This window comes from Myzus persicae, unplaced genomic scaffold (assembly GCF_001856785.1).
Source record: "Myzus persicae strain clone G006 unplaced genomic scaffold, MPER_G0061.0, whole genome shotgun sequence".
NCBI classification, from domain to species: domain Eukaryota; kingdom Metazoa; phylum Arthropoda; class Insecta; order Hemiptera; family Aphididae; genus Myzus; species Myzus persicae.
The window spans coordinates 11,127-35,564 of NW_019103690.1; the positions used below are offsets into that span (position 1 = coordinate 11,127).

General features: G+C 27.2%; 2 protein-coding genes across 3 annotated transcripts; one reads left to right on the forward strand and one right to left on the reverse strand.

Moving 5' to 3' along the window:
- Nucleotides 1-507: 507 nt before the first annotated feature.
- LOC111035034 (DNA primase large subunit-like) lies at nucleotides 508-6,163 on the reverse strand. 2 transcript variants are annotated; one of them, XM_022316522.1, is made up of 10 exons: nucleotides 6,008-6,163; nucleotides 4,335-4,498; nucleotides 4,124-4,239; nucleotides 3,638-3,856; nucleotides 3,086-3,304; nucleotides 2,716-2,856; nucleotides 1,231-1,410; nucleotides 969-1,164; nucleotides 725-898; nucleotides 508-657 (listed from the first exon to the last, which is right to left on the reverse strand). In XM_022316522.1, the coding sequence occupies exons 2-10, from the start codon at nucleotides 4,480-4,482 to the stop codon at nucleotides 566-568; spliced, it is 1,485 nt and encodes a 494-aa protein (XP_022172214.1). In that variant the 5' UTR covers nucleotides 4,483-4,498; nucleotides 6,008-6,163; the 3' UTR covers nucleotides 508-565. The 2 variants fall into 2 exon arrangements, with proteins under 2 accessions (XP_022172214.1, XP_022172213.1); XM_022316521.1 differs by having other exon boundaries at nucleotides 722-898; nucleotides 6,008-6,162.
- A 7,211-nt stretch (nucleotides 6,164-13,374) lies between these two features.
- Nucleotides 13,375-23,451, forward strand: LOC111035032 (Golgi apparatus protein 1). Its single transcript, XM_022316519.1, has 17 exons — nucleotides 13,375-14,199; nucleotides 16,315-16,629; nucleotides 16,692-16,937; nucleotides 17,013-17,193; nucleotides 18,819-19,039; nucleotides 19,110-19,231; nucleotides 19,301-19,562; nucleotides 19,643-19,812; nucleotides 19,880-20,003; nucleotides 20,069-20,290; nucleotides 20,377-20,577; nucleotides 20,650-20,835; nucleotides 21,385-21,585; nucleotides 21,649-21,768; nucleotides 21,839-22,088; nucleotides 22,705-22,814; nucleotides 23,031-23,451. Exons 1-17 carry the CDS (start codon nucleotides 14,017-14,019, stop codon nucleotides 23,190-23,192), a joined length of 3,276 nt encoding a protein of 1,091 aa, XP_022172211.1. The 5' UTR covers nucleotides 13,375-14,016; the 3' UTR covers nucleotides 23,193-23,451.
- The last annotated feature ends 987 nt before the right edge of the window (nucleotides 23,452-24,438 follow it).

Here is a 24,438-nt window from a genome sequence, read left to right on the forward strand (position 1 = left end):
ATTAAATTTGTCATATACTTGTTAAACTTTCCATATGTTTTTCAAAACTTGTAATAAATGATTTTTAAATATTTTTTTTTTTTTTATTGATCTTGAACAACAATTTATTGGTCCTTGGTTGAGGAACACGTGTGTGTGCGGCAAGGTTTCTTCACTAAAAACAGTGGTGATCACCCATCCGAAAACTAAAAGCGCTGGTTGATGCTTGACCTTAGTACACGTTAATGGCAACACTAAGCCCGTTTTAAATATTAATATCTAATGAAGTTTAGTTCCTCACAATAACGCTGTGTTGAATGAACAATCACTCACATTTAACATACCAATAGTGAGCTAATAAAAAATTAAACATGACTTAGTGGCCCATGGTTGATCCATTAAATTAATACTTTTGAAAACACCCATGCATAAGTTATACTAAGATATGATGTTACATAAATGGATAAATATAAATTACTTGCTATTCATCTTTCAGATAATATTCTTTATTAAAAGTAAAAATCAAAATGTTGTACAGATACTAATTTTTATTTGCTAATGGTAATAAAAAAAAAATTATTATAATTTATTGATCCATTTTATCAACAATATCGACTATTGTTTGATCAAATTCTGTGTTGTCAATATCATCTATCATCGATGAATCGTTAACTTGAGCTGTCAACATAGCAGTAAATTAGTGTCTAACCTTAAATATATTTAAATAAATTAAAAAACTTACAACCATTGATATTAGATTCAACATTGAGTCCTTTCAATTTTTGACTTTCTTCGAAGAATTGATTTGGGTGATTGATAGCTGTGCAAGAAGGTGATGCACCATTATGTGCTTCAAAATATTTTGTACAAGCAATTTGATAATGTCCATTTTGAGACAGATTTAAAATTTCTTGAATACCTTAATGGAACGATTCAATTTAGCTAATCATTTTTTTTTTACAATAATATATAATTACAAATACTCATACTTGGAGTTGAAATGTTGGAAGTCTCAAGTAATTGTTTTAATGCTTGACTATTAGTATGTTTATATGGACACCCGTGATATTCATCCACACCCACTGCACCCATAATTATTTTCATACAGCTGTATGGTGTATAGTTTACTTTTTTTCCTTCTTTGCCATAATTATGTCTTATATTATAACTATATTGCTTATCAAACTAAATTGAAAAAATAAAACAACATTAACTACCATAAATTATAAATACAAATCAAGTCATCTTTACTTTATCACCATCCATTTTCTTAGTAAATTCTGATCTCCATAATACCAACGCTTGTTCAAGAGGTAATCCGGCTCCTTTTAAAAATAAACCATATTGTTGACGAGCTTGATGTTTCAAATGATGTTCACTCCTCAAAATTACATGCAACCGTTTCATGCATAGAGGAAAAGATTTTGAAGACTAATTTTAACATTTAAAAAAAATAAAAATAGGTTAGTTTAATGACAAGTACATTTTATTTAATGGTGTTTCACCATTGTGATAATATTCTATTATTTAACACACTTACACACATAATAATATATTATTTATAAGCATATCGCATATGTTACCTTACCTACATCCTGTATTACCACATACGAATAAATATTTTTCATTCGAATTCCAACTTCAGGAGCTCATAAAAAATTGTTCTCAATTTAGGCTCAATTTTTTTTTTTCATAACATGAGGAGAAAACTAATAAAAATTATTAATTTCTTATTCTTAAAAATAGCTCAAAAAGAGTCAAAATATTTTAAACATTTTATGGTGTATAGAAAATACTAATATATTCAATCAGTGGAAATTTACGTACCTATAGTTATTTTTATTTTGAGTTATACCAACAAAATAACATAATAAAAATCATTTTACTTAAAAATTTTATTTCTCTATTTTTCTGAAGCTTATCAAAACTACTGGGAATTTCCAATTTTTACCTCTCAAAGCACCAACTAGTTTCATTTTTTTCACCAGAAAAAATACTGAAGATGGAAATCAAATCATTATTTAAACTACTAATTGTGTACATAGATACAAAAAAAAACACATTGTAAAATTGAAACATTTATCACCTGCTCAGAATCTAAAAAAAAATATATAACACTTGTATTATGTACTTGTTTAAATCAGGTACGACTTACTACTACAAATAAAATAAAATTTGAACTCTACCACCAAAGACCAAGTTACAAACTGCAGAGTTTAAAAAATAAAGTAAAAAATATCTTATTTATAGGGACAAAAAATAATTTTATAAGGCTCAATTTATTACAATAGTCATATTGATCAAACTTAAACATTTTATACCAACACCTAATCTTATGACCACGTATATAAACTATAATCTATAACTATAATATTATGTTAAAAAAACCTATTCAGAATTCAATTTGGACCCCATCTACTTAGAATATAAATAAATTATATCTTAGGTATTACTAATAAGTACATTTATTTAAAAAAAATTTATAATTTATGTAAATTGTATGTATGCATTAAAAAATGATTTGCCAATTTAAAAATGAAAATAAATAACCTATCAACAAAACATAACAATACAACAAACATAAAAATTATATTAAATACTCTTATTTTTAGTTGGAAAAATAATTTAAGTTGAAATGAAACCAGTAATTTAGTAATAAAAAAGAAAGCTAAATTATACTTCATACAATATCAAGGCAGATGTTTTAAAATAGAGTTAACTTGACAAAATACTCACATGATCAATAGTATTGATAGATAATGTAGACATGTTTTCTTGCACAGAGTAATTTTTTCCCATGTAGGACTGATGTAAATATTTGATAAAAGCACCAAATCGTTCATCTTCACTAATAATACTGAATTTTTGAAAACATTTCTGAAAATATTTTATTAAAAATATATAGTTTGTAACTAAAATTAACTGTAAAAACACATACCCAAATAATTTTTATACCAAAAAACTATAGTAAATAAGAATTTATTATAGGTACATATTATATTGAAGAACATTTATGCGATTTATAATAAATGTATTATACAGTGATTTCAACATACTATGTGCTTCTCTATATAAAAATCAAGTTGAATTTTAAATAAAAACTTACAACTAATTCTTGAGAAAGTTCTGACCGAAATGTTTGGCAAACACCAGAGATAACATCAGTTTGTATGACATAAGCAAATCCATCACAGAGATAAACTTTTCTATTACGAACTAAATCCAACACTTGTGTCCAGCGAACTTTAAAATACTCATTATTATTTCCAGCTGTAGTTAAAGAGCCCATACTATCAGCCATTATTTGATGTTCTTCTTCGCTCACCTGCAGATGATTTTTAAGTAATATATAATTAAATAAATCTAGATGATTGTTTGAGTAATAATATGAAGTAATACATGATTAGGAATTTGCTATATTAAATATAAATTATAATATATTATGTTATATTAAATACACATAAATTGAGTTACAACATATAACATCATTTAACAGAAGCTTGGTGAATAGCAGTTTTATGAATATAAAATAGAGACCCATAGTCAATTCATTTCATTTGGTACACTCGTATAAAAATGCAATACAATTGGTATTTTAACAGAAACCTTTTTTTTTCTTAATTGACACATGTTTTTTTTTTACATTTGCATTACTTACAGCTGTATAGTTAGTATTGTTTGATGATAAAAATTTTAATTTATCGCTTTTTGAAAGAAGTGACCAACGTAATTTGAATAATTCTATTTCCCTGTTGATAAACCATTTTCGTAACTCATCACTTTTACAATAAATTAATCGAAGAATAAAATGTGAACATAAATCTCTTTTTCTCGCATCACAATTTTCATTATAGTCCTTATAAATACCACCACTTATCTAAATAAAACAATTTAAGAATACATTACAATTAATAAGACACATTATCAATTCATATTCCACAAATAAACAGTAGAAGAATATAAATTCTATTATTAAGTAAATTAAAGATAATGACAATCTTCAAAATCACAAATATAAAGAATTTAAAATATTAAATCCTTAAATACTTAAAAAATTAAAAAATAAATACCTATACATTTTAATCAGAAATAATATTTTAAACATTGAGTTTTAATCATTATATTTTAATTATAAAACACATACCAATTTATGCATATGTTTTAATCCTTCTTTCTTTATTTCGTGAACTACAGATTTAGTAAATTCCTCATAGTTACTTGTGTTTCCTTTCAAACTCAACTGTTCCAATATTTGTAAAACTAAGCAGAATATAAACAGTAAATTAAATATAGATTAGTGTTTTAAGCTCAAGAACAAAATAGTATTATCTATATATTTAATTTTTTGGACTTACCCTTTAATCTTTCAACTGCCCATTCTTCAAACTCGTCCAAATTAATATTAATATCAGGAATTTCGCGATAAAGTTGTAAATCGTGATCACAAGAGGTTTTTTTAAGTTTTTCTAAAGCCACATTTTTTCTACTTGGAGTAAAATTCATTATCAGTCTGATTTACCTTTCATAAAAAAAAAATAAATACATTGATATGGACAATTATTTTAGTCAATAGCTTATACAGTTAATAAAGAGTGCATTAGCGGCTTCTCAACTGGAAGTACACAGAAAGCTCATAGGTGACACAAGGCTACTGAAAAAATTAGAACTATTATCAAAACGAGGATGTCAGCATGTCTGTAGATTAAAAGCCATTACTTAGATATTTGATACTAGTTAGTATTGTAAATTTATTACTTCACCCTTTGTTTCTTTCAAAATATTATTTTTACTGCTTAGACCTGTTATGGTGAACACAAACACTCTTCAAATAATAAGGAGGTCATAGTAATGGTGGCTTTATTGGTAACACATAATATTATTTTTATTTTTGTAGCAAATTTAAATAATTAGTATCAAAATACACAAGAATGATCAACATCTTAGGTTTTGAAATTATTACTTGGTACCTAATACATTTTTAAAAATTGTACTAACATCCTAAAAAGGAAACAATTGTTCAAATATATTATATCAAATGCAAGAAGAAATATTCACAGATATCCATGATTTTAATGTCTGACTTTTGATTGTGGGTAAAAAATATTTTCAATATGTTTAATATGTTCAATATTTAAAATCAAAGTTTATGTTCTACTTTTTTGGCGTGAATGTTTTTATCCCTAGATAGCATTACACAGAAAAATAAAATTCCAACTAGTTGACCAATTCTACTATTCACATTAGAAATGAATCGTTCGCACATACATGAAGTACAGAGATGAAAGACAATTTAAACAAGCAAATAAAACTTAACTAATTTGATTATGAATACATATCAAAAGTTAAGCTCGCTAAAATACTTTTAAACTGATAACTTGCTCTAGTATCTCCAATTATGAAGCCAAATATGATGATTTAATACAATTAAAATATATACTTAAATATAGACATTTTGTGAAGAAAAATCTATGAAAAAACATCTCAGTAATTTGTCAACAGTATGGTTACCTTACCTACATCACAATTTCACAGCAAAAAAATTTAAAAAAGGATGTCATATTGAAAATGCTATAAAAACAGGTGGTGTAGAGGAGTGTATCCAAATTACAAGATAATGGATTACCGATACCATTAATCTCAACGGTAATAATATGGTCTAATATGTTAGTTTAAAATATCACGCTACTTGTAACAGTAGACTTTCTTAACCAAAAGCCATGTTGTTTGTAAATTATTATGTGATTTAGACTTCTCTTAATTTTTGTAATGGTTATCTGCTCGAAAACCTTGTATGATGAGGTAGGAAGGAAATAGGGCTGTAATAAGCAACATTGGAAGGACCACCCAATTATTCAATTGGGTAATAATACAAGTAACAGAACAAATCTTCTAAGTATCTTTACAGTACCTATGTCAAATGACGGGTAAATCAACAAAGGTGCCAGTGAAGTCTTAAACATAGATATTACATAAGGCTACACGCATAACTACATAACACTTATCATTATAATAAACCAAAAATACTCACAAATCCGTCCAAGTAATTTATTTGACTCAGCAAATGTTAGAAAGTGGTATGAAGGAGCAGAATGACTGGACGAAGTACGAAGCACAATCTACGAATTGACAAAATTCAAAATATATTACTTCAAATCCAATGGAGTTTAATGTTATCATCACTTTTGTTTAGTATGAGTTTTGTTTGTTCAATTTGGCGGGAAACGATAACATGAGATAAATTATGATAACAAATGCCACATAATTACCTCCATAGCGGCATAGCACCATACGTAATTATACTCATCAAAAATCGCGTCACCAATATAATATATTATGGGTTTTATTATAATACTTCGCTGAATCTAAAACCACCCACTTTTAGTAGATTGAACCGTACTCACAAGGTTATTGTAACTAAAAAGCGCACATTTTATAATTATAAAAAACACTTAAAAATATAAAATATATTACTTACTATTTATAAATAAAAAAAATACAGTCAGGTAAGTAGATGTACTCGATACTCAATACTCATCATAATAATTGTAAAATTATATTCTAAAGACCCTCACTATGAAACACTTTAAGCGACTCAAACTACTTATTACATACCTATGCTCTGTGCAGTCTGTTTATATCATACGTACTGATTTTTTTTTATTTTGAATAATCTGGTGTAAACTGAACATCATTTTAGAACAAAAATGTTTGTTACAATTACATCTAAAAGTTCATAATATTACACTTAAGGCTATTGAAGGCAAAACATATTTAAGTGATCAGATTCAGGCAGTATTCTTTATCAATCATGAGTACAACATGACAGTGTGTGTAGTGAGTTAGTGACTGTCGAGTGTCGACTGATCATTAATGTGCTTGAGTTCCCCTAACACTCAATGTAATTCAGGCACAGACTTAAAAGGGGGCAAAGGGGGTCGTCTCCAGTGCTCACACTTTTGTAGGGCCCCCAGACAAACTCTTTGAATTCTATATTTCAATGCCTTAAAAATAAAGTAAATTTAATAATAAGTCTGATAAAAAACAGTGTGAATACTATGTAAGGTAATAAATATTACTATTCAAGTTTCAATTCGTCAGGTCGATTAGATCAATAAAATAAAAGCTGAATAGTCCTTAGGTTAAATTATCATTTTGTATGACATATAATTAATGAAATATACACTTTAAATGTATGTTTTTTTTCTGTCTGTAAACATTTTTTTTATTAGGCCCACTACTTCAATTTTCAACTTGTCTGATGAGAAAGTGAGTCTAGTTGGTAATATGAGAGGTTCAGTTAGAAAATTAGTTAGAAAAGAAAAGTTAAGCCTCAATCCATATAATATTTTTTTATGAGCATCAGAAGTTAGAATTTTGACAAAACTCATCAAAATCACTAAAATTTGCAAATTATTTTTGAGTAGAAATTCATAGCAAAATTTATTTTTGTATCTAAGATTTGAAAATGTAATACAAGAATGCTCATAAGATTTCCTACCTTAAACAAAAAAAATTTAAACTTTAGGGCTTTAGGTACTTACTTTAATTTTTAAAAAGTTGAAAAGGTTAATTTTCATCAGTTTTTTAAATTAAATGGGTACCTTTATATTATGTAAAAATAAACAAATTAGAAGTGAAAATGGTTTGAACATTAATTATTAGCGTTAAATGAATCTTAGACCACAATAAAAATAATATTAAAGCAATAACACAATATTATTTTTTAATAATGTTAAATATTTATATATTATAATATATATTACTGTATTATATTATATATTATATAAATAACTATATTATATTATATTTTTTACACATATATATATTAAATTCACTAGTTGGACTCTTAATTATTATTACGTTTCTAAATGGCATTGCTTTGTTAATTTATGTTTGTTTAAAAGTACTCTGTAATTGAATATTATACTTATTAGTTAGGTAACTGTATAAATAATATATATATAACTATATATATAAACTACCTATCATATTGTCAACTATTAAATATTAATTACATATTTATCGTTTTATTAGTGAACACTGACGACTGGCTTACCTACCTTATAAAATAAGTTTTATCTGATTATAGGTGAGTACGATGTAGGTACGTAAAAGTAAACAAACAACAGGTAAAATAGTATACGTATACTTATTACCTTCTATGAAGCAATATTTTGTTTATAAAATTAAAATATGAATGTTTTATGTGCGTCTATTGAAAATTATTAGGTAACCAGTGTTGGGGAGTAACTTAACTTAAGTTCCAAGTTACTGTAACGAAATTACTTTTTAAGTAATTTTATGGTAATTTAATTACATTTTATTGTAAGTAATTTATGTTACTTTTTTGTAGTAATTTTTACTAAATTACTCGTTACTTTTTTTTGGATTAATACATTTCTAGAACGTAGGTATTGATAAAGAGTGTAAATATTAAAATATATCATATACCTAATTATTATAATTTATAAGTAGAATTTTCTGAACTTGTGATACTAAAATACTTTTGTTATTATAGCTATTGACTATTTGACGATAATATGTACAACAATTTATTTAAGTTAATTTCGGTAAATAACAACAATTTTGAAGTAAAGTGTAACCTTTGTGTAAATTCTAAAATGTACTCTACTTCTACTAAGAGTAACTGCTTTACCCTCAAGTGCTTCTGTTGAACGTTTGTTTAGCATAGCAGGAGATATATGCACTAAAAAGCAACCGAAAATTACTGACAGTAATTTTGAAAACGCTCTGTTGTTTAAAATAAATTTGAAAAATTAAAATTAAATATTTAATGTGCAGCAAAATTAGTATTAATTGTTAATAATTTCATATTGTTGATAGTCATTATATAGTTTGTGTATTGTCATATAGACAAAATAGTTATTAAGCTCCAGTGATATGAAAAAAAAAGTAACTTCTATTGTAATTGAGTTACTTTTAAAACTCAAAAGTAATGTAACTTGACAAAATGAAAAAAAAGTAACTTAAAAATAATTTAGTTACAATTTTGATTAGTAATTAGTAATGTAATTTAATTACCCAAAATAAGTAACTTCCCCAACACTGTAGGTAACTATATACCTATATATATTATATATATACTTATATATATATACATCTCCAATGATTAATAACTAAGTATTTTCAACTTAAAAATAAAGGAGAAGGTTAATATTAAACTTTTCAAAACTTTAACTATTAATGCACACATTTAATGGAACTTTGCAATCGTAATACGTACCCATTTAAATGTTGGATATATATTTAATATTATTTATTACTACATTAGTAAGATACTACCTGGGAATTGGAATTTATGCCATTAATAAATCTGCGATGAGTTGAAAAGGATTAAATGCAAAGTGGTTGATTTATTAATTATTATTATAACATGCAGTTTTCCAAGAATTCGAGATCGTGTGTTTATCTGTACGATAAAATTGCATAATAATAATCGTACAATTAATCATTATTGTCATAACACGCCACACGCACGGAATATGATGTATTTTTTAAAATGATTAGTGAACGTTTATCGTTTTATTTTACTTTTTATAAACACCAGATAACGCATAATACATACATGCAATAATTAATAACAATTTACCATTGTATTATGGCTTAAGGCTGGGGCCCCACGAGCGTGTAATAAACATCATTATTATTTTAAATCATAATCGGATATCCAAGCGATGACGTGAAGAAGGTGCTATAGGGTAAAATTTTTACATATAAATTTATTTTATTAGGTATCTATAATTTTATTTATAAATTATAAGTTATAATTATGAGCCCGTGGAGTGACATGTGATATTTTTATTAGACTTCAAAGCAAAACATTAATTTTATTCTTTTATCACATACGATAAATAAGGCGTTCATCTAATATTTTTTAAAAATATTCGCAATTGACGATTTCAGATTACACAATATATTTAGATAACGGTTTAATGGCTTTTAATATTTAAAAACTAGGAAAATACATTACTGGCTAACTTATAATAGTTTCATTCCAGAGATAACCTTGATGATGTTTAATTTTAATTTTGATCAAAATAATTGTCTAATGGTTAGGTATGAAAAAATACATTATAACATATATTTATTATCCAAGTTTTAAGATAACTTCAAATCGTTTAGTTTAAAGCTACGTAATTTTTTACTGTTAAAAAACTACATAACTCTTATAGTTTGATTTATAAACGTCAAAATTGGGCATTTGACTCCATTTGGTCTATCTATTTGATACGTGCTTGCATATCCTACCTACATCTTTTAGAAAACGCCAACTTTTTATTAGATGCGCCGGCACTGCAGTAACAAGTTACTATTTGATATATATCACATATTGACTATTGTTAGTCTACTTACCATTGATGACTTTAGCCAGTGCCTCCCGTCAATATATTATGTATAGTTGATTCTAAGCTGAGCAATCGCCTATTGGGGTAGTGAAGCTTTGATTTTCTTCATCAGCATCTTTTCTGGCAGGTAAGTGAACCTAGTTTGGGGGGTCAAAATTCAAAAATTCTTATTAGTTTTCAGTAACGGCAAGAAAAACAAACTAAATATTAAGGAAGAACTGACATTTTTAAGGAAGACCGGTTTCGACACAATCAATTTTAGTTTTTGATACAGCTCTAAAAAAAATCTCAGATTCGTGAAATTTTCACTGATTGTTTATATCGCATTTCTTATACACTATACAATTTTCAAAATATTTTGACTCGTTTTGAACTACTCGTATTTATGGGCAAATCAAATTTCGGTTATTATTCATTTTTTTAAACTAAATAAAAAAATAAAAAAATGTTCGCTCTATCAAAAAACTTGAAAATGTAAAACAAAGTTCCTCGTAAGTTTCTGTTAGGGGGGATTAAAAAAAACACAATTATTTTTTATAAGCTTTTGATTTTAGAATTTGAACAAAATTCTTATAAAAATCACGAAAATAAGCAAATTATTTTGAGTTAGAAATTCATAAAAATTTTTCCTTTTATATCTAAGATTTTAAAATTGTATACAAGTTTCTTATAAGTTTGTCTACCTTAAGCAAAAAAAAGAAAAATTCTATCGGAAAGTTAAATTTAATTTTTATAAGGTTTGAAGTTGAAATTTTTAAAACATTGGATATATTCATTCGATTTCTCATGTAGCGATTTTCTTATTATGTTATGAATTTATGATTAAAAAACGAATAACTGTAGCTACTTGAAATTTACATCGTATGTTCCCTTTATCAATTCGTTTATACTTGAAGAAATTTTCAAAAAATGTTGACTCGTTTTGATCTGTTTACGGACATTTTCCATTTTTAATTTTTTTTTCTATAAATGTCAATAAAATTTTATTTGTTGGGTCAAAAAGTTTCACAATTTAATACATGGCTCCTGATATATTGTAAGAATAACAGTGGAAAATATTTAAAATACATAGGTACGTTTTTGTTTTTAAAGTTTAAATTTTGACATCCTTTAACAAATTGAAAATTTACAAATTATCTTGTAGATAAATATTCATAAAATTATAGTATCTTTATAGCTAAGGATCAAAACTTTAAAACAAAAATGCACACAAGTAGTTTATACTGTAACCGAAAAATCTAAAAAATGTATTGACACAGTTTTTTTATAGTTATTTTATGTTCAAATTTGGACGAAATTACATATTATAATGATTAAAGTTATTTTATTGTCATTTAAAAATATTATTCGTGGGTGAAACTTTTAGAGTATATTATTATATTTTAAACACACAATGAATTTTCGAATGTAATTTTTTTTGACAAAAAGAATTTAACCTATTATAGTAGTAATGCTTAATAGCAAAATAAATTACTTTAGTACAATAAAATCATGAAATATAATAAATTACTAGGTAAGTAATATTATAGGCTGGCAAACCGTCTTCGCCCTGAATCGTTTTTCGTGTACAATGATCTTATATCATTAAATTCTAACTTAACACCATCCATTACAATGACCTACTTGTAACCTATACCTATACAGCAGAGCGACATCCACTTAGCCATTTTTTCTCTTGGAAATGCTGCGTAACCGTAATTTTTTTCTGTATTTACGTTAACAATTATCTCACATTTTACAAAATAGTAATTTGCCATCAGACGTTAAATCGTCTCCATACTCCATAGTAGTCCAAACATTCTTTTACACATATTTTTGTACATTGTAAAATTTTTTTTTTTCAAAACAAATCCAACACGTGAACACTCGATTTCATTATATCAACAGTAAACAACTGATACACCGCCTATAGAACAAAACTCACAACTCATCATGTTTAGACAACTACAGTCTACAGACTATTATTACGATTTATAGGTATTTACGCATGTTGTACAAAATTAAATTCTTATTCGCTTTTTTGCCACTGTTGTTAAATATATTGTATTATAATATTCGACAGCGACGATGAAAATAATAATAAATACCGACATTAAATAACTTAATTTAAAATTAAGTGAGTAATTAAAGACCAAACAACTTTTTTTTTGGTTTTTAGAAAATATTTAATATACATGAAAGTTTAAAATGAATAAATATGTACTATTTTCTCATATTATCGAAGAACGCAAAATATGCATTTTTAATTTTTGTTTTTTTAAAATAGTTTTTGTATAGAAATATCGAATGGATTTCTAGTTTGGGTCTGTAATAAATCGATTACATTCGTAAAAATATGCAATACTTACAACTTCCTGATACCTATGTACAAAAATAATACAATTATAGTCTTTGAAAAAGCATTTGGTAATAAATAATATATTTATACAAATATATTATATTCCTACCTATAATACCAACCTATACAATTTTTGAATCGATGAAGGACCATCTAGGTACCTTTACAAATATACATTTATTACTTGCCTATTGGGACTAGGGAGGCAACTAGAATTCGACCATTTTCGTTTACGATAAAATGTTGGGCACCTGTGTGTCTGGAAGCTATACGTATACAAATTTAATATTATCATTTTTTTTCATTTCGGGAAGCAACAAGTATATATGCCCTTATGAACACCTATTAGGTAATATTTTACCCAAATCCCAATTTTTGATAATTATTAAACGACGAAACCATTTCAATGTTTCATTTACATCACAAAAATACATACGCAGCTGCGCCGAGTGGCGAGTGCCGACAGATAACCACAGAGAACACACTACAGACAATGTACGCAGACACTCGACAAGTCGTAACTCTTTAGTCTTTATCGCCATAAGGGGCGTAGGCCATCGGCGCCGCCCGCTATAATTAATATTATTATCTAATTATAATAACATTAACATTTTAATAATATGCCATTACTGTAAATCGTAATGTTTATCGGTCCTACGCCGCCACCACCGACGGTTATCAAAAGCAGAACAGCTTTAGTTCGAATATATTTTTATCGGTTTTGCCGTTTGCGATTCTCATTTCCCACTCCACTCGGTTGCATTTCATTTGATTTTCGGTCATCGGCGAGACAACAACGACGACGACGCAATAAATAATAATAATAATAATAATAATAATATTTTATCATTTCGGATCTTTGTCGTTGTCGTTACGATCGGTAATCATAGGGCAATGTACTTAAGTACGGTCGTTGCAGCGGTGGTTGTTTTGTTATTGTGGTGACGACTTATCGGTATTCCAACAACAATAATAATAATAATAATAATAATAATAATACGATGATGACGATGGCTATGATAACGAGTGATACGGAATAGCAAGTCGAGCGAGCTGCGTACCGGCAGCGTTCCGCGTTATTGCTGATAAGAACCGTCCGTACTTAATATAATAGGTTCCTACTTGGCCACAATTCGAATGAGTCGCTCTGCTGTTGCTGGTGCTGGCCGCTATTGTTGTTTCCGATTGACAGCAATTGCCGTCGTTGTGCTTCGTTTCCACGTCCTGGCTAGCCGGAAGTGGTAGGGCCGTCATGTCGCCTGAGAGACGTCATCCTCGACCGTCGACGAACTGTTACCAGTGATCCGCCCCCATTGCGATCCACAAGAAACGATGGCCGGGTCCGTCATTGCCGCTTCGATCCTGCTGCTGCTGTTGAGCTCTGCTGATGCATCCGCGGTCGATTCGCTGCTGGCTGAACCATCGTGCGTCGATTACTTGAAATTGAGATGTGCCAACGCGGGCACTGCGGCTGTGTCAAAACTTGACATTCTGGAATGCATACAGCTCTACGAGGTAATTGTTTACACTCTGATAGAATTCAAAAATAAATTATAATCACTCACCGTGTATCGTTGTATAATATCTAATGTGTATATTAGGTAATTGATAAATTAAAAAAAAATAACAATCTAAACTTCCTTTGTTTAAATGCTCATAATAGCCAATAGGTAAATATTGAGTAATATTTTCATATACTCTTGATCATCCAGTGTTGGGGAAGTTACTTTTTTTTGGTAGTTAAATTATTCTACTAATTCCTTATCAAAATTGTAACTATATTAATGAGTTGCTTTTTTTTTAATTGATCAAGTTGCATTACTTTTGAGTTTAAAAAGTTACTAAATTACAATAGAAGTTACTTTTACCTTCTACCTAACCATGTTGTCAACACAACAATTTATATAAGCTAAATAATGACAATCAACAATATTATATTATTAACTGTTACTCATTTTGTTACATATTAATCTTTATTTTTAAAATTTATTTTAAACAATACAGATAACAATTCCATTTCAAAAAAAAACACTTTATTGTCAAATAGTCAATAGCTATAACAAAAATAACGGAATTCAGAAAATTTTACTTATAAATTTTTATTAATTTTATGATATATTTTAATATTTACACACATTATCAATTAGTTCTAGAAATGTACTGAATCAAATTTAAGTAACAAGTAATTTAACTGCAAAAAAGGAATTTAAATTACATATAAATTACTTGCAATAAAATGTAATCAAATTACTTTAAAAGTAACTTTGTTATAGTATCTTGTTACTAAAGTTAAGTTGCTTTCAACACTGCTTAATACCAACTTAGATTTTTTTACTAAAATGTTGTTGTTAAAATAATAACTTAATAGTTAAGCGAATGAATGATATGAATAATGGTTTCAAATGTAACTCCAAGTTTAATGTACTTATCAAATACCTACATTTACAACTTTATAGGTACCTAGTCTTAGGAATAATTTTCTTGATATCACAAGTTCCCTAAGGTACCTGTATTTTGATGTAACAATTGCTATTTAATGTACAACAAACTTATTGATGATATTTATAAGATTAACCAAAAATATTCACTAATTTAATTACTTTACAAAGATGCTAGAATTTATTTTTGTATTATTTTGTGCTGTCCCAACCATCAGTTAAAAACAAATGTTTGTATACTGTGCAGTGTTCATATTAATAGTAACAAGTTAATTTTTTTAAGGGACTTTAAATAAGATCCTACCTACAACTTACATTTGTCTTATAAAGAGTTACTGGTGCAAGTTGTGTAAACTCTATTGTAATTTGTAATAATTATGAAGTACCTATAACTCCATTCATTTGTTACTTATTGATCTAAGTTATGAAAAACGGGAAAAAAGCCCAGAAAAAAAATTAAATATAAATGTGATCACATGTATTATAGGTACTCTTCTCCAAATAGAAATTAATAATTCATAAATTATTTAGCCAATATAGGAAACTTTATATGCGGATACTCAATTAATAAAAAACTTTTTTTTACCTATTCAATGAAAAATATCAAGTATAAATAATTTTATGTCTGAATATGGCTTATGCTTAAATATTAATTATATAAAAAATATAACTTGTCATAGTAAAAAAAATTAAATACATATATGAACTCATTTATACATAATATACAGTGTTATAACTTATAAGTTATAAGTAAAAAAACATCAGTCTTACGTATATACATACTACATTTATACAAATTACACATGACAATAAATTGACATTATCTCATTAAAATGTATTAAATATTGTTATAGGTACTCACCACAGGGTAGTTACTAATTAGGAATAGAATATACATGTATTCACATTTATATTTAAGTTTTTTTCCGTGGTATTTTTTCCGCTATTCCCAAGTTACTAGTTAACTGAATTATGTAATTAATCCCCTTAAAATTCAATTATGCACTTTTTTTATTAGCTTATTTTGTACTTATTCTTTTCATAAATTGTCGTTTAATAGAAACCACTAAACAAACTGAATTGTGTAAAACATTTCATTCATATTTTATTGGTCAATTTTTGAAATGTACAACATTGTAAAAATATTCCATCTAACTTATACATTGTAAAAAAATAATTTTAATTGTTTTAGGATTCAGATTTTTCGGGCAACTGTCCAAAAGCCATATGGACTCATTTAAAAAAGTTTATGGCAAAAGAAAATCTTCGAGCTGTATTATGGCCAAAATGTAGATATGAAATTGAAAAACTCAACTGCGAACGAGACAAGAATTGGTTTGGTTGCATAGTTGACAAAAAACAGAGCATTAGAAATACCGACTGCATTCATTTAATAATGCGAATAGAAAATATAGCATTTTCTGATTTTAGACTAATCACAAATTTTTCAAACTCATGCCAAGATGATATAAAAAAATTTCATTGTTACAACACTTCTGTCATAGATGTATGTAAAAATTATTTTAGTTAATTTATATAGTTTCGTAAATATACTCATTTCATTTACAGACACTGTATCGAGGACGTGTATTAGAATGCCTTCAATCCAATATAGACAAACTTTCTCCAAAGCAATGTTTACCTTTAGTTTATAAACTATCCGAGTGGCAAGCAGATAATATAAAATTTGATTATTCCCTTCATATGGCCTGCTTAAAAGACAAAGAAAAATTATGTGCTGACATTCGAACTGGTAGTGGTCTTGTTTACAACTGTCTTGCTGGACATATTGGTAGTGGACAAATGTCACTTCCGGTAATTTTGTTACTCGAGTTCTAAATATTAGAATTTATTATTTATAAAGTATTGTTTTTAAAATATTACATATAGTGCCAAAATCAACTTTGGAGGAGAGAAAAATTGATTTCTGGTAATATTAGAGTCAGTAAAGGATTAACTAGAGCATGCAGAGAAGACATCCGCACATACCGCTGTCGAAGATTAGTATCTGATGATAAGGATGTACGCTTGGCACAACTTTTGCTGTGTTTAGAAAATGCTATACATAATGGTACAGTTAAAAATACTAAAAGTATTAAATTATTTAGACTATAAACATTTAAATATATTATTTCATACTCAAGATAAGTATTTATCTTAAAAACATATTGAACACAAATTTTTAAACATTTTGAGATACAAAGCTGTTATATAATAAACATTTTTTTACCATGGTAAAGTTCCCTGTAAGTTCACAATAATCCAAGTTAGTCCAATAATCCAAGTACAGACAATAATCCATTTTACTCTGATATTTTTAAAACTAGAGTAAATTGACCCATTATACAATTTAAAGCTAAGATTATTAACTAGGGAATACTTGAGGCTATCATTGTTATTTTAATAACAAAGCAATTTATGGACATTTTAAAACATAACATTTTTAAATGATCATAACTTGCATCAAAATTAAAATATCAATTAAGTCTCAGAGATGCACCAGATCAGAAATGTCCTTAACTATAGATTGTAACCATAAACCTTAAACTCAGACCATTCCTGCTTATATTAGTAGTATTATGCATCTTGATTAAGTGAGTTAAAGTGACCGAGTAATTGATTCACGCACCACACAGTTATACATGAAATATATATTATGTATAGTGTTATAGTTAATATACTACCAGTGTCCTCTATATTTGACCAATCTTAGTGTACTAAAGGCAAATCTTTTAGTAAAAGATCAATGATTGTGGCCCAAAAGTAGGTTGTTTTAAATCTTGGAATATTAATGTATTTTTATTTGCTTATAATACAAAATATTTAATACTAAACTACTATAAAATAAATATTCAATGTACTAAAGAAAAGATATATTTTATCTATAAATACAAGTGTATGATACAGTATTTTCTTTGTAACTATTGTACCCTAATTTTCGAATTTAGTTTTATCAGAGATAATTATCAGCCATAATTACAAGTATATCAGAGACATGTCACCACGACACTCAGACTAATAAATTATTGCAAATGCAGTTATTAATAATAAAACACCAAAAAGTTATTAGAATGTTGCGAGTCACTAAATTTTAAAATTTTCCAAAGTGAAAATATTGGGAATCTCTGCACTAGATAATAATCCAACATTTACATTTCATAATAAGTTAATTCACACTATACTTTATTTACGTTAAAAAGGTACCTCAGTGGTCGATTTGTGCCTAGTGGCGTGGCTTAACTACACTGATGGTTGACTCGGTGTGGGTAACAAACGGGTGTTACCTGAAAAATGGTCAACGCTGAGGTGCCTTCCTTTTTAACATGAATGGAGTATAGTTTGAATAATAACAAAATAAAATGGACTATTGTGAACATAATTGTTATTTTGTATATTTGAAAGATTCTGATAACACATGTGTGGCTTCCTCTGAAGCTAAATAATGTGTTGCTTTTGTGAACTATACTGCAACACATAAACTGTATTATTGTTATTATTTTTGTAGTAAAAACTAATAAATATTTTACTATTTATTAAATTATGTATCTAATGTACTATTAAAACTCTTATCTTAGGAACAGCTTATTGGCTATGGAGATAATTAAAGAATAGAGATAAAGTTATATAGATCATTATTTTTATTGTAATTATAGAAAAAACAAATATTATTATTTAATACTAACAATTGATTTTCAGGCAGTAAAGTATCCTCTGATTGTCAATTTGAATTAATGGAACATCGAAAATTGTTACTCCAAAACCACCATTTATCACCAGAAGTTGTTTCAACGTGTTCTAATGATATTGAAAAATATTGTAGAAATAATGAAGTTAGCAGGCGAACAATTCATTGTTTAATGGACCATTCTAAGCCTTCACGTCAAAAAAACCGAATAGATAAGTCTTGTCAAAAATCGGTATGTTTTTTTTATACATTTATGAGATATCATCTCTTTTAATTCATGTAATGTTTTTAATCATAATTAGTTACAAAAACTTATGCGCATCACAAATATTGGTGAAGACTGGAGAGTAGATCCTGTACTCCAAGAAATGTGTCAGTCTGAAGTTGATAAATACTGCTCTGATATACCTCCTGGTTATAACAGGTAATTTAATTGAATTGAATCAATATTATCAGTAGATATGTATTAATTTCTTATATTTTCTAAAACTAGGGTGATATCCTGTTTGTTGGAAAAGTTATTTGTGGGATCAGTTCAAGATAAATGCAAGAATGCATTACTGCCAGTTCAATATTTTATTAATCGCGATTTCACATTAGATCCTGCATTATATCAAGCATGTTATTCGGATGCATCAAGAATATGCAAAGCTACTGGAGATTGGATTAAAGAATCAAAAGAAAACTTGATTTTGCCATGTCTTACTCAGTACTATCGACCCTTTACATCATCTTCAACTGGAGCAAAATATAAAGTATAAACAATTTATATAGTAGACTCTAAACATTAATTAGAGTAAAATATTTTGATACTTAAATAATTTGCTTTTAACAGTTAAAACCAAAATGTAAAGATCAGGTACGGAAAGTTATGATACAAAGAGCTATTAGTGTAGATCTAAACCCAGAAATTGCAGAAGCATGTATTAAAGATCTTCCAAACTTTTGTCACAAAAAAACCGGTGTCGGAGAGGAAATGCTCTGTCTACAAGACCACTTTAATAAGTATATAATAACAGTTTATTAGAAGTAACATTTAAAATAAGTGTATTTTATTAAATTATTATTTCAGCAAAAAAATGACAAAAGAATGTAAGGAATCGATAAGGCTGTGGACAGAAGCACAAGCTGAAGATATTCAGCTAAATCCCGTTATTAGATTACATTGTAAACCATTCATTCAACAATTTTGTTCGGTAAATTTAATAAACATAAACATTTATTATTAAGTATAATTATTATTTATTTTTCTTTGACATAGGCTGAACTTTTATCTAAAGATGAAATTGGTAAAAATGATGTAATGGACTGTTTGATCAAAAATAAAAATGATCCTGAAATGAAAACAGAATTAAAATGTCGTGCTGCTGTGGAACATTTTCAATTGATATCTATGAATGATTACCGTTTTACTTTATCATTCAAAGAAGCTTGTCGATCAACTGTTATTAGGTATTGCCCCAAGTCTCGCACCAAACCAGAGGTATGTAGATTTATGTAGCTTTGAATAGTAAAATATATGCACCCTTAATGTCCGAGTATACACATAATTCATTTTTTTGTTTTTAGGTTGTAGCATGTTTAAGTGAAGTAGTACGTAATGATACTATAACTGACTCTAAACATAAAGTCACAAAACCATGCCGACAACAATTACGTGCTCAGTTATTACAGCAACGTGAATACTTAGATTTAGATCCGGTTTTAAAAAATGCATGTCAAAATGATATTGCAAAACATTGTTCTAATATGGAATCTGGTTCAGCACAGGTAAAATAACACTTAAAAACTTTTTAACATAATTTTACATATTTTTCTTACACCCTTTATTTTATGTTTTAGATTTTAGTGTGTCTTGAAATGAACAAGAGCTTATTGTCAGATCAATGTCATCGAGTAATATTTTTAATCCAGAGACAAGATTTGACCGACAGTTCGTCAGATTATGTTTTGTTAACAAAATGCCATAAGATGTTGCAGCTATACTGTAAAGAAGAAAATTCCTCTCGAGCTTTGAGCTGTTTAAAGGTTTTATTTGTGGATAAATTTATAAAAAATCTTAAACAAAATAAATATTATTTTAATTATTTATTTACTTTTTATGTTTAAGAGGAGGACGTTGATGTGTTGTCTCCGTCTTACAAATGTGTAGCATAGCAAACTTCACTCTGAGAAGATCACGTTTAGATCCGTTAGCTTAAAAATTAAATTGTGAATTGACCTCTTATAAAATTTAAAGGTAAGATTATTATCTAAGGCTCCACGTAGCCTTTTGTTGATAATATTATTTTTAAGTAAGTTATAATCATTTTAAAATGTACAGTTTCAAAAAAAGGTCATAACTTACTTAAAAATAATATCAACAAAAGGCCATGTGGGACTCTGAATTATAATCTTACCTTTAAATTTTATATGAGGTTAATTCACTCTAATTTTTACACCAACAATGCTAAAAGTGATCTGCCGAGCTTAAAATTTTCTGTGTTACGCACTTGTAAGATGAGACAATACATGTAGTTATCACGTCCTCTTAATAACTAATTGAATAAAAATCATAACTAATTAAATTGGTTATAGAAATTCAAACATGATCTGACGTTTGAAAAACAATGCCAATCCCTTGTAATTCAACGTATGATTGAACAAAGTGATGACTATAGACTGGATCCAGCACTACATCATAGTTGTCAAGCAGACATCAATTTATATTGTAGTCAAATATTGGCTAAGTTACGGCCAGAGTCCGAGTATAATGGAAAAGTTTTACAATGTTTAAAAGTTTGTGCTTATTAAATTTATATATATTGTTTTTGAATTTAAATATTACAATTATATTTTCAGGAAAAGTTTAGACTAAGAAAGCTTAAGCCAGAATGCGAGAAACAAGTATCTATTACTTTACGTGAATCTGCATTAAATTACAAATTAAATCCATTGTTACGAAGTCTTTGTACAACCGAGGTATTTTAAGACTAACATATTTCATATATAAAAGAAAAAATTAGCTTGATTGTTTTGTTTGTGTAAATAGATTAAAGAGCTCTGCCGAAAAGAAGAGCACAATGAAGGCAATGGTGATATAGAAGATTCTGGACAAGTGGAAGAATGTTTAAAACAAGCAATGAGTCATGGGTTAATAGAAAGTCGGGCTTGTCGTTTAGAAGTAGCTGGATTGATTGAAGAATCCAAAGCTGATATAAATGTAGATCCGTTGTTACAACGAGCGTGTTTTCTGGATATTACCAAGTACTGTGATGAAGTTCCTCAAGGAGCAGGAAGACGTAAGTTTCTTATGGTATTCATCCTAATCTAATTTACATTTTACCTAAAGTAATATTTTGAATGTAAAATACAAATTTTATCAATTTTTAATTTTTATATTTACCTAAAATTACACAGAACATAAAATAGAAAAAGTGTAAATGTTAACTTTCATATTTTTAAATAGTACAAGTCTATAACTTAAAATCACATTCCTATATTTTTCATCTCTTAAAATCCTCTTAAATTGTTGATACATTATGGAAACAATTCCACATTATTTCAATATAATTTTTAATTAAACTTAAGTGATTTAGAGAAGTGTAGTTAAATTTTTCTAAGTATCCATTTAGTTGTCATAGTTCTTATCTTATCTTAAATTGAAATGTCTTTAAGCAATAAAATAGACCAATAAGTAATAGTCAACATTTGTACAAACAATTTTCTAAAACATTTTTTTTTTTTTTTTGAGAATATTGTTTTATTAAGTAAAAATTAATTGGAAAACAAATAATACGTATTTTGTTTTCTAATGCACTTCATATATTAAATAAACATTTTTTTAAAAACTACAAGAATTGTCTAAAAATGTGTCACATTTCATCATCTGATCTAAAATTACCTTTTTTTTAACAGATTTACAATGCCTACAAACTGTTGTTCAATCCAAAACTAAAACGCTCAGTGCCAAGTGTCACGACATGCTATTGCAGAGGATGGAAATGTTTAAGAACGCTAAAGCATTGGTTAGAAAATATTCTCTGTTCATAGAAATATAAATTGTCCATTTCATTTGTTTACATTATTCACTATTTAAACATATATTAATATTATACTTACTTTATTTGTATGTAGTGCGGTAATCAATTTTTGGCACTCATTACTTAAATACTTTTGAACCTCATGATTTCCTGTCATTTTTTATTTGATTGCAATTATAATATTTTAATTCAATTTTGTAGATTTATCCAGAGAGTTTACAACAGCTGTACGGACAAGTTGCCAAATCACCTTCTAAGAAATACCTAATAGTTGTTTTATTCACTTTCACGGGACTTATATTTATAGTTGGTTTGTTTTGTGGCCGTGTTAGTCGAAGGAGTGCAATTTCTAAAAAAAAATAGATTATATTATGTTGTTATCGGCTAATACTGATAGGTAGCTTAATTTAATATTAATGAAATGATTTTGTGAATCTCTCTTTATAATATATATAATATATATACATTTTAAGTTGAAGTATTTTAAGTCCATTTTATAATATGCTATTTACTGTTAGATGCACTAATGTTAACTATTATGATATAATAGTGGTGATTTTAGTTTTAATGCAATGAACAAAACAATGAAAATATTATCTAATATCTATTGTTGTAAGGTTCAGCATCATCAAATATTTTTATTAGAATAAATAAAGTAAAGAAAATATAACAAGCTCAAAATTTATATTATAAGTTTTAATTTTATAGTTTATTTCTACATATTTACTTTCTATCTTTTTTTCTTTGTTATATTTAGTATTAAAACCAAATTTTATTTGTCCCTGTAGAGCTTAACATGACCAAACATTAATTTTAATTGTATCTAGAGTAGAATTTTGTCCTTTATACTGGGGCCAAAAATATTCAAAAAGCTGGGTTACCACAAACAGTGTACTTGCCAAATATTCATCATTTGTGCACACTTGCCATGCCGTTTATAAATAAACTTGTATAATTGGTTATCACTGGTGAGTCTTTTGATGATTGTTGGTAATGTGTCACAATTCAAGGACACTATCAATTTACTATTGAATATACTTGAAAAAATTATACATAAATTACTAGCCTTTTTGATTTCTTAAATGGCAAGTTTATTAGTTGTGGAAACCCAGGTTAATATTATCGATGTTATTACACAATGAACAATCACAAAATAGTTTAAAAAAATTTTTTTTTGCTTTTTCTTATTTTAGCAAAAGCTAAAGTGAACAATATGTTTCCTTTGATGTTTTTAATTATTTGTAATGTACATATTATAAAGAATCTACTTATTTATACAATATACATTAATAGATATTTGTCCTATTTAAGTGTATAGTTTAAGCTAAGTATAAGTATGATAAAGAGCACTTGAGTACTCTGTACATTCGATACAAAAATATACATAAATAATCAAATTATTCTGAACAACTGTTTAATTATCTAAATATTATGTTTTATGACTTTCTGGTTTTTTTGTTGACTTCAAGAAAAATATAATCAATTACCATTTTTTACCATGTACTATCAAAAAATAATATGAAGAAAATTATTCTTCATTTAAACAAAATATATTACCAATGCTTACTTGGATATAACTAATCTACCCAATACTTATATAAATATGTAT

Bases quoted from the DNA above. Each gene is read 5' to 3' on its own strand.
- LOC111035034 (XM_022316521.1), bottom strand. From the start codon at position 4,482: ATGAATTTTACTCCAAGTAGAAAAAATGTGGCTTTAGAAAAACTTAAA. The intron at 2,857-3,085 runs GTAAGTTTTTAT...AAATATTTTCAG, and splicing joins AACTTTCTCAAGAATTAGTT to AAATGTTTTCAAAAATTCAG. The intron at 1,165-1,230 runs GTAAAGATGACT...TTTTCAATTTAG, and splicing joins AGAAAATGGATGGTGATAAA to TTTGATAAGCAATATAGTTA.
- LOC111035032 (XM_022316519.1), top strand. From the start codon at position 14,017: ATGGCCGGGTCCGTCATTGCCGCTTCGATCCTGCTGCTGCTGTTGAGC. The intron at 19,040-19,109 runs GTATGTTTTTTT...AATCATAATTAG, and splicing joins ATAAGTCTTGTCAAAAATCG to TTACAAAAACTTATGCGCAT. The intron at 22,815-23,030 runs GTTAGAAAATAT...TCAATTTTGTAG, and splicing joins TTAAGAACGCTAAAGCATTG to ATTTATCCAGAGAGTTTACA.